The sequence below is a fragment of the Falco peregrinus genome, chromosome Z (genome assembly GCF_023634155.1).
Source record: "Falco peregrinus isolate bFalPer1 chromosome Z, bFalPer1.pri, whole genome shotgun sequence".
NCBI lineage: Eukaryota > Metazoa > Chordata > Aves > Falconiformes > Falconidae > Falco > Falco peregrinus.
The window spans coordinates 47,066,495-47,080,225 of record NC_073739.1 but is presented as its reverse complement, the minus strand read 5'-3'; the positions used below and the strand labels follow the sequence as shown (position 1 = coordinate 47,080,225).

The 13,731-nt window shown below is 39.3% G+C and overlaps 1 protein-coding gene across 1 annotated transcript in view; it reads right to left on the bottom strand.

Moving 5' to 3' along the window:
* Nucleotides 1-13,731, bottom strand: part of RORB (RAR related orphan receptor B) — a 144,527-nt gene that overhangs the window by 26,834 nt on the left and 103,962 nt on the right. Inside the window, exons 3-4 of the mRNA XM_055791515.1 lie at nucleotides 11,539-11,680; nucleotides 8,145-8,546 (exon numbers count right to left, since the gene is read on the bottom strand). Coding sequence (XP_055647490.1) covers nucleotides 8,145-8,546; nucleotides 11,539-11,680 — 544 coding nt within the window. The remainder of the gene's footprint in view (nucleotides 1-8,144; nucleotides 8,547-11,538; nucleotides 11,681-13,731) is intronic.

Here is a 13,731-nt window from a genome sequence, read left to right as displayed (position 1 = left end):
TACCATGTCTTCTGCTATTGACACTGCTGCTCTGAAGCATATGATAGGGAATCATCCAGGTGGCTATGCTGGCAACTGGCAGCAACAGCACCCCTCAGTACCCATTATACCATTAGTTTTAAATCGATCTTTTTGTGTGGTTTCTAATCTGACAATATTCACAGCACTGTGTTGTTCTCGAGATGGCTGTTATGGTATATGGCAATATATGTGATGCATGATATGGTATTTCACATGTTTTGACTGCTACAAATAGTTGCTTTCTAACTGCTTTTTGGATTAATGTAATAGAATGAATGTATTTTTTCAAGTTTGGTTATGCAATAAATATTTGTATCTTTTGAGAAAATGAGGAATTTTATATAGTTGCTTTAATGGATTAGAAATGTAGCCCTTTTAAAGAACTAGATTATCATGCATTAGAAATGTAAGACATAGATAAGGTTGTTTTAAAATAATACTTAATGCATGTTTTTAATTCGTGAAAAAATCTGAAAAGTAAGCCAGAAAAACAGATCACAAAACGCTCCCCATCCTCAATCTCAGTTAAAAAATTCCACTGATTTTATTAATTTCATAGCTTAATTGAGAGCTACTTATATTGTTCAAATAGTTACAACCACAGTTAAGATGGGACTTCATTGTCTTGAGTGCCGCAGGAAAACATGGACAGTAGACAATTTTAGTTTCTTGAAAACATGCATTATATGTCAGAAGTAATTAAACTTCACCTCTTTGTCAAGAGAACTCTTGATTGTATCCCCACTTGCAACACTTATCCCCACAATAAACATAAAAGGCAATATTAAAAATGGCATTTTCTGCAGCATCTATAGTGCACAGTCTTGCAGTGTGATCAGACCCCAGCTAGGAATGCTGCCAATGGTCATCTTCCATAATAATATTGTGATATTACTAGTGGGCCTGCATTTGACATATGAATTGACACAACTGAAAGAGAAGTCAAACTGCTTTCAGAAATAACCAAAAACCTTTACAATTTGCAGGAAAAAACAGTCTGATATGTACTTTTAGGCTATCTACTATATTTTAAAATAGTTTTAAGATTAATTGCTTTACTGTATAAATTTGAACTAGAGTTAGTACAAAACCACATTGTGTCGTGCTTAATGAACTGCTCTGATTTGCGTTAAGTGTAGTCAAGCAGGACTGCCACAGCCAACATGCAACTGATCCAAAGTCACAAAGTCACTGTGAGGCAGTAGATGCTCAATGACTTGAAAATCACTGAGTGAAAGAAATGGTGCCTAAATATAGTACCTTCTAGAAAACAGTCTTTATTTTCTAAATCTATGTCAAGAGTTGTAACACAAACCCTGACCTGCCTAAGTCTTCTTAAATCAGTACGTGCTAAAATATGCACTTTAGTAAAAGATAACAACATAATCAGTTATTTATGAATATTTGAATCATTTAAACTACTGGCTGGACAGCATAACTCATTAAAGCCTTTACAAAAATCTGTAATTAGGCTGGTTTTGGTCTAAATTCACAAATAGAGTTTACCAATTTGAAAGTGGGAAAATATACAACTAGAAAATGTTACAAATTTTCAAAATTATTACATTTTTCCCAACATGTCTGCCAAATTATTTGTTGATTTTATTGGATGAATTTATTTCTAAATATTTGCTTTGAAAAATCAGAAACTACAATTATAAAAAAACACCCTTTACTTCAGTGTCATTTCAGCTAGAATGCTTCAGCATCATAATGCTCTAATTTATTCCTCCACTTTTCTGCTCATTTTTTATGAAGTTGAAGCATTTCCTGACCGAGCAATGCTGTCAAATTAGTTTTAAATCTTGCCATTCTCTGTTCTCTCCTTGAGTGTATGAAAAGAGGAAAAAAATAATTAGTAAATATAAAAAGCGCAGAAGTTCTAAGTTTTGTCACATGAACTGAAATGAGTACAGAACTGAAATATTAATTTATTCTGATTGTCACCTTTAAATAGGTAATGACGGTAAGATATAGTGCCCTAAGGGTATCTGCTGGGAAGTGCACATGATGCACATTCTCATTGCTCGCTAGATGGCAACATTGCTCTGCTGAAATACAGCTGTGAGGCCATCGGCATCTGCCCTGCAAAATTTGACTCTCACCCTGGTAGGAGGGATATTAAACTAAGGCTTAGAAAAGGAGGTGAGGGAACATTACACAGGACTACAGTCACAAAAACGTCATTTCTGCTTCACTGTGTGGTGGGTCTTGTAAAGGGAACATCAACATAGACGTTAATGTCACCTTAGGTACAGGTTTTAGAGAGTTTATTGCATTTTGAGTCTGATGGTCTCTGCAGTGTCCCTTCAAATAACATCTAATTGATCAATACACATTCAGTAAGCTGTCCATTAACACTCGATTTGGCACAGGGAACAAATCCTGGAGATACAGAGAAGGGAGTTGAATACTACTACTACTACTAATAAAAAATGCTTATCACTTTGGAGAAGTGCTTTTGCAACCTGCAACAAGGCACAGCACCCTTTTTAAAGACATCAGTCTAATTCCAGTATATATGTTGCATATGCAATATATAGTGCTGTGGACATCTATGAACAGTACAGGTGGAAGAATAAACTAAATTCTTCTAAAGCTATTGGATAGACTTCTACTGAAAGGAGTAAAATGTGGGATTGGCTTTCAAATACAACCTCAGCAGAGAAGCTTAGAATGTTTCCAGGTGAAGATCTCTCAGGGTGGGATAGTGAAAGAACTAAATGCTAAGCTCTTGCTTGTATGATATTACAGCAGTGGAAATTCATAAACTTTACAGTGTATAAAGTTGTTCACTGTAGGTCCTGAGATGAATGTACAAAGCCTGCTAAACTAAGGCTTAAATATGCACAGTGTGTTATTTGTGGTTACCAAGGGTTTTTTTCTTTTTTATACCCATCCTGAGCCAGTCTTTAGAACGTTTTGAAGGTTTTGCTTTACTGCCATTTTCCAATCAATGGGTCACAGTCAAAAGAGCTTTGCATTATGGTGGATTTGTTGAGTATGGCAGGTAATGCCTCCGCCAGTTCTCACCATGTGGCTGCCCACCGTAAGATACACACAGCAGAGCAGGGTCAGAGGGGCTGGGGAAAGGGAAGATCAAGACTGATTCTACCAACCTTACTTACTATTTGATTTTAATTTTGGTAGAAACATAAGCTTTCCAAGCCACTGAGTACCTTCAAGCAGTGCTGAGGTTGAAGAAATGCCACGTAAATACACATAAACAACACTTTTTTCTGTAATTACAGAGGCTGAGTTACGTGAACTCCTGTATGCTCCAGTGGTGCCTTATTGACCACCTAAATTCATGCAGCTATAGGGCACTCTTCAATTTGACCTGAAGTGAACCCTTAACCAATCTATTTTCTCCACAACAGTGTTTGCTAATAATTTGTTTCACATCTTTAAGAAATCATAGGCTGGTAATCTCAAATGCAGTCAAGGCAGGGAAGCCTTTCCATTAACTTTTACAGACCAAGATATAAGCCACATATTTTGTGTGGAAAATGCAATGCTCAGCTCACTCAGAGATAATATTATGCACATATATTTAAACAAGAAGGTCTTTAATTTGACCGAGTCTAAAAATAAGCTTTTAACACCTGCTAATTTAAAATCACACTGGGGCGCAAGCATTTATGTCCCTCTGTGGGGCTACCAGGGTGAAGAAATGGAGCTCCCTTCTCCCTTCAGGATTTCCCATGCACCAGCTGACCTCAGCAACTCCCTCTGTACGGAGAAAGCCATTCTACAAATGACCAAATTCTCGCTTTTGACACAATGAGCAGACTTCACCTCATGGTTTGAGCTCCCACTGTAGCATGAGGAATTTCTGCCTTCCCAGATGTGCAGACAGCACAGTGGTCAGGGAGAAACAGGAGCAGGCTGCAGGGTCCCTGGCAGCGTGCACCCTCAAGCCGTAGGTATGTCCCATGGTGGCAGCATCGCTGGCTGATGTGACATGCCTGGGTCATGCAACCCATGGACAACAGGACAGGTAGAGAAAGAGCCTGCCCAAATCATCTGGTCACCGCATCTGACTTTGTCCTCTGCCCACCCAGCTACAAATCCTGATCAAGGCTCCGATAAGGTGCCTTGAGTTAAGGAGAAAACCACCTCCATTAAAACAAAAAGGACCTGGCTTGCAAATGCAGCTACCGCCAAGCTGAGGCTCCACTCCTCTATGCTTTTTAACAATCTTTGGACTGATTTCTTTATGCTTTGAGTTTCTTTTTGTAACAGGATCTGGAATACTGACCAGGGCTGAGCCTAAGGCACAGTTCTGCCTGATGGGCAACTACCTGATTTTATCCAGCTTTTCACCATTGCAAGCTCTGGCAGTTGCATGATAAATTTGTGTCTGTTTCTGAAACAGCTTTCTTGTACTTAGCCCTCTCTTCCACAGGAGACATTACTTACCCTGCTTCTTGCAATGTTCAGATAATGTGCAGTTGTACCCTGGACTATTCAGCTCAATTGGAGAAACATACTAGTACTAAATACGTGTGAAAGAGCCCTATATAATTTGTCAGCAGCTGTTTCTCCTACACCTATTTCCTGGTACAGCATTTAGAGATTCTAATAAGCATGCAATGCAGGATAATCTATTATTTTGCTTGCTGTGCCACTGTAATACTATGTGTTGAAACATTTACTATGTAAAAATTTTGAATTCCAAAATGGTTAAGTTGAACAATTTCCATTTCCACTACAAAGTCTACTGTAGATGAAGGTATGTATGTTCAGGAAAAAGAGCACTTTCACATTCAAATTAAAGCACAGAACTGTTGAAGATCAAAGTGGGCCCGACTATTACGATTCTTTTTGGTGGAATTAGAAAATTAACTTGTGAAGAAAAGAATGTAAATGATGTGTAAATTATGTCATAGAGTATCTTGGAAAATTTTATTTTTATAACTGAATCAAATGGACAGGTAAATGAAGACTTGTTATTTGGATTTTTAAGGGAACCTTACTGTTGGATAGCAAGCAAAAAGTAAATAAGGTAATTTATGCAATTGTAGCAAGTTGTTTAGTCAGGTGCAGCAGGGACGTTGTTAGAACTTGTTTTACAAGCATTTAACATTTCCATTAATAATCTGAAAGAGGGTTCACAGCATGCTAGTTAAATGAAGAGAATTCTAAACTGAAAATAGTCACAAAGCATCAATGAGGACTGAGACATAATGTAATAGAATCAAAAAAGTTAGAAAAATGAGAAAGAGAAAATAAGATTCAAACTTGGAAATGTGTGGTCAGAGACATCTTAACAGCAGCTGCCCTATACAGGAGATGAGTGAGAAACAAGCAAAGCAGTACACTGAAGGAATAAGCGAACTGGATATTGGTCAGCATGTAATGCAGAAGCTGTGGAGGCTACCTTGATTCTGGACTGCCTGTGGAGAATTCTGTCCCTTGGAGAGCTTACAGCAACTTTTAGGTGCTCAAGGATGGAAGGAAACTCATACATTCATTTATGAGGAAAAAATTAAGAGGGTTACACTGGAGATCACGTAAGTGGCAACTGAGGTTGTGCTTAAAAAAATACATATATTTGAAGAATATAAAGACCAGAAGTCTGAAACTGAGTCTGGAAATTTGAATCTCATAGAAAGTCTTCAGTGAGGAAAAAACTAACATGACCTGGGATACATAAAGCAATTGTTCAGTGTATCACTAGACAAGGTAGTATAAAGAAATTTCAATTAGGCATGAGGATCAATGCAGTATACGTTTTCCATGTCCTATGTATTCTCTATGATTTCATCTAACAGTTACAGCAGTAACTTCTATTTAACATGAGTTGAGCTTATTCCTAAATCTTGCTGGAGTAAGATACAATGCTGCAATGAAATTTAAGCACACTGTAATATGAAATCAGTGCATCCCAGAGCTTTGACTGCACGACTGCAGCTTTACAGATGGTCCAGCAACCCACTGCAGCATTAAGAGGCATTTTCTGCTTGTCGTTTAACACTGAAAATATTCACCTGTGCACTAACCACAGCATTTTATGGCACATCTCTACAATTTTTCCAGTTGTGTCAGCTCATTTGTTACGTTATCTCTCACTAATACCCTTACCTCACTGCTGTAGGTGCCACAAATAACATACAGCAGCACTTGGGTAAAATCCTAGCAATTTAAAAGCACCAGTTCCAATTTCAAAAGGAAGAGAGGTAAATCCCAGTACCTGAATTTTACTGTCAGCTCAGAGACAGTCCGTTTGCTATGTGCTGCTCCCTGTGCTCTGGGGTTTCCCCAGCTTTGTGTGCTCCAGAAGGGGAACACTGATCAGATGACACAAAGGATGAAAGACTAGGAAAAGTGGGGTGGGTTTAGTGCTGGCTTGTTTAGGGTTAGGAGAGCAAAAAACTGTGTGAAAATTTAAGAAAGATGCATTATTTCTAAGTGATCCTGCAAGAGACAGAAGTTCAAAGGTTGTCTAAAGCTCCATGAATCAAAAGATCCCATTGACTTCAGTGGGATTCCTTAGCCACTAACATTATAGTCCTGTGGCCATATTCTCTCTTTGCACTCACTTCTGTAACTGAGCACAAACCCTAATTCATGGACTATCAGAATTGTTGTATTTCATTCTGGTACCTCCTCTGAGTGTCTCTGGAACACTTCCCTTTCATACAGCATGCTGCAGGGAAACAGTTCCTATGACTGACTGAATTGCCTCACCTGGTTTGGAGTATTGTGAACTACTGTTGCGGGACTGAGGTTTGCACAAGCCAAGTGTGAGTAATATTCATATGGCCACAAAGGCCAAGAGGGAAGATGGAGCAGTTGTTCCTCACTACTCCTCCATACTGCTGTGCTGTGGGTGTAGGACTTTACTGGGCAGCAGCCTAAGCCAAATGTGATAACCAAACATGTCCCACCAAACAAAGTGGCAGAAAAGCCTAACTTTCTCCTGTGCAGTTTGCAGCTAAAGCACACAATTTGTTACACTGCTTCTTGCACGTGAGCATCCATGGGTAGAAAACATGCTACAGATTCCAGCCACACCCTCATTTTTTTAACTGACAGTAATGACTACGTACGCACTTCCTGCAATGTATGTTGAGTGCATGCCACATCTCCAGGGCTCTCGGCAGGTCTGAGTACACACACATATATATACATCCACGAGGCAGCAAGGCCAGGCCAGAACAATAGATGTGTTTTATGATGTGACACTAATTAATTTGTCTGGGTGCTCTTGAATATAATCTTTTTTTTTCCCTCCTCCTTTCTTTTTAATGAAATTCCATTAATGAAGTGTTACTGTTTGATTATGTTCTCAACCACAACTGACTCAGCATATTTCACTTGTTAAGGTGGGAGGTACCTAATTACTATGCCGATCGTCTTTCATGCTATTCTTTTATAACAGAAGCAATACTTCTAGTTGCACTGGAGAGGTATGACTAGAGGCATTAGATGAACAGAAATCTTCCTTAGAGAAGAACCACCATTAGCCATTGCCTTTCAAACCATCTCATCTCACAGACGGGTCTCTTTGCTACTTTTGGAAGAAGAAATCAAGGGATGGGTTCTCCAAGGCATTCAGGCAGAGGAACAGAACTATCCATGCAACTACATTCAGAGTTTGTGCACCTCATGAATTCAGTGAACTCTCTCTGCATGTACATCAACACACCGGAAGTAGCGAGTCGGTGCTTTTTGACAATAAATACCCTAGAATTCGCTGCCATGGGAGTTCTGCGTGTTGACAAGAAAACAGATGGCTGGCTGAAGAGATCATTTAACCCTGCTAGTAATGACCTCATTTGAAACAAGCTCCCCACTACTAATTATCATTGGTTCTGATTGATTCATCACCTGCTTTGATGCTCCTATTTCATAAACAGAACATGAACTGCCGAGTTTAAGAAACCGCATAATTTGCAGATTTTGGTAAAAACTTCATCGATATTGTGTCAATTACTGCCAAAATTATTTTCCTTCCCTTACTCCCTATAGGTGTATGCACATATACACACGTGTGAGCATGTGATTATTGTGCACCTGTACATGGAATGCCTATATAATATTTTAATAAAGACAGTATTGAAATCTAGCTTATATATATATACACATTACACTAGAAGAGTAAGAATTTTCCTTACCTATTTCACTCATGGATATCCCCGGAGCTAATTGCCCATTGTTGAAAGAGCTATAGGTAAACAAGTTTGGTACAGAGGTGAGGTCATAGATAGGTTCCTGCTTTATCTGTTTGATTCCAGTCATGTCTAACCCAGACTGGTCTGGGGAAGGTTGGGCAGAATCCACGTTATAATAACCCTCAGACTTTGGCAGGTCGATGATGTGCCCATTTGAGTAGGTGCTGCCAGTTTCATTATTCAGGTTGCTCAAGCCATTGCTGATGCTGTTGCTGTAAACCCTGGCGAGGGCTTCTGCCTCACCGCTCTGCTGCTGCCGTTGTTCCTGCAGTCGCTGCTGGTGCTTCTGCACTTCAGCATACAAGCTATCCCTCTGCTTTTTGGACATTCTTCCAAACTTCACAGCTGAAAAGCAAAGCATAATGTGAACCACTGTCATCTTTCACTTCTTCTTGATTCCCCTCAACCCCACCTCTCTTTTGATATTTACTTTCAGTGTTACTTTTGCTGTGGAAACTTGTCTTTTTCTGTAGAAATGAGAGAGGATGCAAAGCTTTACATCATATGCATCTCATAAAGGAAAAAGTATTGTGTGCTTGGATTTACAAAGTGACGACAATGGCTCCAATTTGACAGGAGGACCTCAGTTAAGCAACTCACTTCCCACTGTGAATGTTAAAAAGACCATGCATCCTTTTATATCTCTGTGTTCACTGAACAACAACCCAGAGCCATATTAAATGTACAGTCTGTAGATTCATATCCCATATGATTTACCAACTTTCCACAAACCTTTAAACAGTGCACTAACAGGATTAGTACTCTGGGTGAACACAAGCCCTAAAGCCTTATTATCACATCCTTTCAACAGGGTGTTATCTTCACACTTAAAAAAAAAAAAAAATCTAACAGGTTAGAGTTTGAACCAAGAAGAAAATAACAGATTTGGAGGTAAACAGCACAACTGAATGTCATCTTTTCCACAGAGGAAAGTCTCAGGGATTTACACAACCAATTTACATAATCTCCACGCACAAATCCATGCATTCCTTCTGATGAGAAAGGGAGGAAAACATCAGAGTGCAAACCACTCTCCCCAGGAACAGAGTTCATTACATTGAGATTGAAATTTTAAAAAACGACAGGCTGATTGCTGTGGCAATAGGAGTAGTAAATCCACAGCCTGTATATACAGTGGGTCATAGCTGATTATCTCCACACACTCCTGCCCCCTCATCTTTCTATAAATTCTGACTTTCCACTGGGCTGGATCTTGGGATCTCAGAGCAGAGGTAGCTGTTTATGGCACTCTAAAACAAATGAGGGATACATTCAGCAGAATTTATCAGAGCACAGATAAGAGGACATTGCTCTGGAAATACTGATTTCTACATATTATGAGATGCATTTTCCAATACTGCGTATTTCCAGTCCATCTCCAATTGGGATCAGTTCAGAGTCATTCCATTTATTATAACAGGATGGGCTTGGCTCTCATTTTTGCTACCCCATATTTCAGATATAGCCCTCAAGAAGAGTCTGAGCTTACATATATGGATGAATGTGAAAATCTTCAGTCAGGAGAAAGAACAGCAAAGGAAGAGTGCAATACAAAAAGGCAGTGTCAGAACACCAACGAGCTGGCAGCCTTTTCAATTTAGTAACACTTTTTTACACTAAGGGTTTTTTCTTGTTGTAAACCTTAGTTTACTCTCAGCCCTTCACATAGGCTGCAAACTACCTCACACAAACACGACCTGGACCTGGAATCAGTCCACAGTGCATTGCATACCCTTATGGACAATATACAATGACTGTGTTTCAAAAAATGCAACTGTGTATTTTCTTCAAATTTAGGGCCTCAGTAATAAAAACAAACACCCACTGTTTATTCTCATTATATATTCATTAATTGGATTCTCCAGCTGCTGTCAATTAGCATCCTGCCTCTGCATGATAAAAATGGATCTGTTACATGGCTGAGAGGTAAAAATCACATTCAATTTCTCTGGTAAAAAGATCCATACAGCCTATTTAAAACCTGCAAGAGCTCTTAATATCATTAAGTATAAACACCCTTACATAAACAATGAGAGAAGAAAGTGATGCTGTCAGAAGAATCACTCCCTTTGTCTGTATGCAGTGGTCCCTGAATTACAGATTGGGAAGACAGTGCTGTCAGTCACACTAAAATGCCCCTGTAATACCTCAAATCATTGGAATATATTACTTTTGGGAGGAAAGCAGTTACTATTAAATTACTGAAATGTTTCTACTTTAATCTCCTCTGGGAAGAATTGGGAGCTAAAGCATCAAGTAAGCTGCATGCTAGAACCAAAGAGAATTCATGGATTAAAGGCTAGACTGCAAGACTCCTCCCAGAGGGTGGGACTGATGAGCAGGCTGTTTCACTAAGACAGGAGACACACCGAGGTAGGAAAAGACCTATCACAATCTAAATTTAAAACGAGTTTATAATGTGTGGACCATCTCAAGAAATAACTCTTTGAGTAACTCTCCGTTAATGACTGTTGATTTCAAGCGATACATCTTGTGTAAACTTTCTAATACAGAAAACTTCCAGCAGGCAATCAAAATTAATATAACCTGCCTTGAAAAATAGTTCTTCTCATACTTCCTGACCATTAGAAATATGCCTATGAGATGGAAACCCCCAGCATGAGCAGTGGTGGCTGGGGCAGGTCTGCTCTGGACAGAACACAGCTTGTCACAGCACAGCTTGTAAAGTGTACCAGAGCTCTGCCAGGACCAAAGGATCCTGCTGTTGGATACACTGTGGAGCTTTCCTCTGGCCTGTTGTCCCTTTTCAGTGCTAAACTATGAAACGTTTCTTCTATAGACCCAGACAGGGACAGGGGCAATGTACAAGTAAAAGAAATAGGATTTTTGGCAATGCAAAATACGTGGTCAAGTGCTCTGAGTAAAACAAACAGAAAGCCCTAATGCTATCAAGGTGTAAATTTCTTCTTAACTGCCTATTTACTGTCATAGACCTTTAGAGATCTCAAGGAAAGGGATGCGTTACCACATCAATATTTAATATTAAGATAAATATAATTTAAGAGGTTATCTAAACTAGAATATAAATTCATCTCTCCAGAGGTGACCTTTTTGTGCTTTTGATCAGAACCACACATTTCACTTCTGACTCTTTCTGCCCCAAACTAATACTTCTCTCCATTTTGTGATTTGCCCACCCTCCCCATGAAAACAGCCTCCTTTGTTAACTGGATGGCAAAGATCTGTCTCTCACAGTGCATGCATTACAAAGCAAGGAGCTTCTCCTCTCTTTTCCAGAAATCTACAGAGAGTTTAAGTCAGCAGTGAAGAATTGTTTCAAAGGGTTTAGGAGTGAAGCAGGAACCTGACTCCTTACCATCTCGAGACATTCCCAGGGCAAGACATTTCTGCAGTCGGCAGTGTTGGCAACGATTTCTGTTGGTTCTGTCAATTAAACAGTTTCTCTGCCTTGGGCAGGAGTAGGAGGCATTGTTCTGCTGACTCCTCCGAAAGAATCCCTAGAGGCAAGAAAGCAAGAGAGACAGAGTATTACCATGTGCATATACATGCACGCATGCGTGCGCGCGCACACACACACACAGAGAGAACCACGCAACTGACTCTGATAAACTCTTTTTTAGTGCAATGCTGCTTATGCTATGGCCTTGCAGACGTGTTGGCCTTGTATAGTGAAATTAATGAACATTTACTTATAATGAGAATTGTGCTTTATTCTGTAAAGAATGTAATTCTACTTCATTAAAAAGCAAACAATAATGTTACAGAATGCATTCTTGTTGTGAAATAATTAACATGTATCATCTAACGCTTGCTCCTAATAGACGAAAAGCTTGTCAGCATTTGTAAACAGATGACTTAGAAGTACTTGCTCTATTTTCTTCCTTTAATGAAAGAGACTGGTAATAACCAGCACTGGCTATGCATAGCATTAGAAGCTGAAGTCTGCTGTTCAATTTAACCGGGCAAATGTTGATCTGATCTGGAGGGATCATACACTTCAGGAGCGAAAAGTAATTCAAATTCAGGCACCACAAAAGCACTAGGATTTGATGACTGTATCAAGTAAAGCCAACACACAAAGGGGAAAGCAACACCTTCAGACACTGCCATGAGAAAGTAATGACATTTTCCATTTCAGTGGAATATAACATTATCCATTTTATCTATGTAAAAATTTCTAGATATTCTATCTCTTAGAAGGTTTCTTTTCTGGCCAGTTGTGGGTTGTTTGGCTAAAGATCAGAGAGCTAAAGGAGCATATTAACCCATACCTAAGGCCTTACGAGCTCCCAGCTGCTGTGAACAACACCAAGATCCTCTTATGGTAGAAGTGACATGAAATGGCAGAGGTGACAAGAGGAATGAAACTAGGGGGTTAGGATTAAAGAGAGAAAGAGAAAAGAGAAGGCATTTAATGATATTCTTGTCTTTCCTGTAAAATAAAGGACAGAAGGAACAGCAAGTTCAGACAAAGAGGAACAAAAAAGAGCAGTTTCTTGACCACTTTGGCATCTTTAAATGCAGGCATCTGCAGGGTTGTGTGGAGGGAAAGCTGAAGGATAGCCTAGCCACCGCAGGAAGCTGTGAGGAGGAAAAGGGCACAAAGCATCATTACTGAAGCTACCCTAGTCACCCTAAGTGATGCCAAAGTGATTGTATCTTTCTGGGCTGGTTTGCAAACAGCTCTGAATGGAGCCAGAAAGCAAGAAGTGACTTCATTTTTCAGGCAAAGCCAGTGTTATCTCTTCACAGGCTGACAGACAGTAATACCAAGCAATGGAAATCATGACAGACTTGTTTTGAGGGAACAAGAGTGAGGAAGCAATAAGGTGACAGCGTCACAGGGCTAAATTCGCTTGCTACAGGTATTGCTTGAATTCTCATTCAAGTCCTGGTGAACCTGATGAGGATGGTGTGGGGTGTCAGAAAGAACAGGTGACAGGTGTGGTGTCCCACCAAGGACACCCGGCAGTGCTAGTTCCTGAGGTCAAGCATAAAGAGACTCACTTCATCTAGCCTGTGCTAGATGTGGTTTTATTATAATTTTTTTAAATACATTATGGTATACCTAAAAACTAACCTAAGTTTAGTGATTTGCACCTTTGAGAACATGGATGTCCTTTAAGCGGAACTCTCAGAAAAACCTGGTGGGGACTTATCTGATTCTGGTTGAGCAGTATTTTCCTGAAACTGTGGAGGTGAGTTTAATTTAAGGATAAATGAATGCTAATTGCAGATACTTCTATTATATTTGCTGAACTTTACAGCCAATTTTGTTTCTGACATGGGAAAAGATTTTCTGTTTAAAGGTTTAGATTTTAGCAGCTCCCTTGTGGATATGGATTTGAGAGAACAAATTAACTAAATAACATTAAAAAAACCCACATAACCATCTAGCATTGACTGTGCCTTATCCTCTAGTGCTGTTTTTTCCTGTTAAGGCTGATCTCATCTCAGAAGAATTTGTTTGTTCCTTCTTTACTCCTCTTATGAAAAAATCAAGGGTTACATAATAAAATTAACCTATAGTAGGTAATTTATCTTTCCA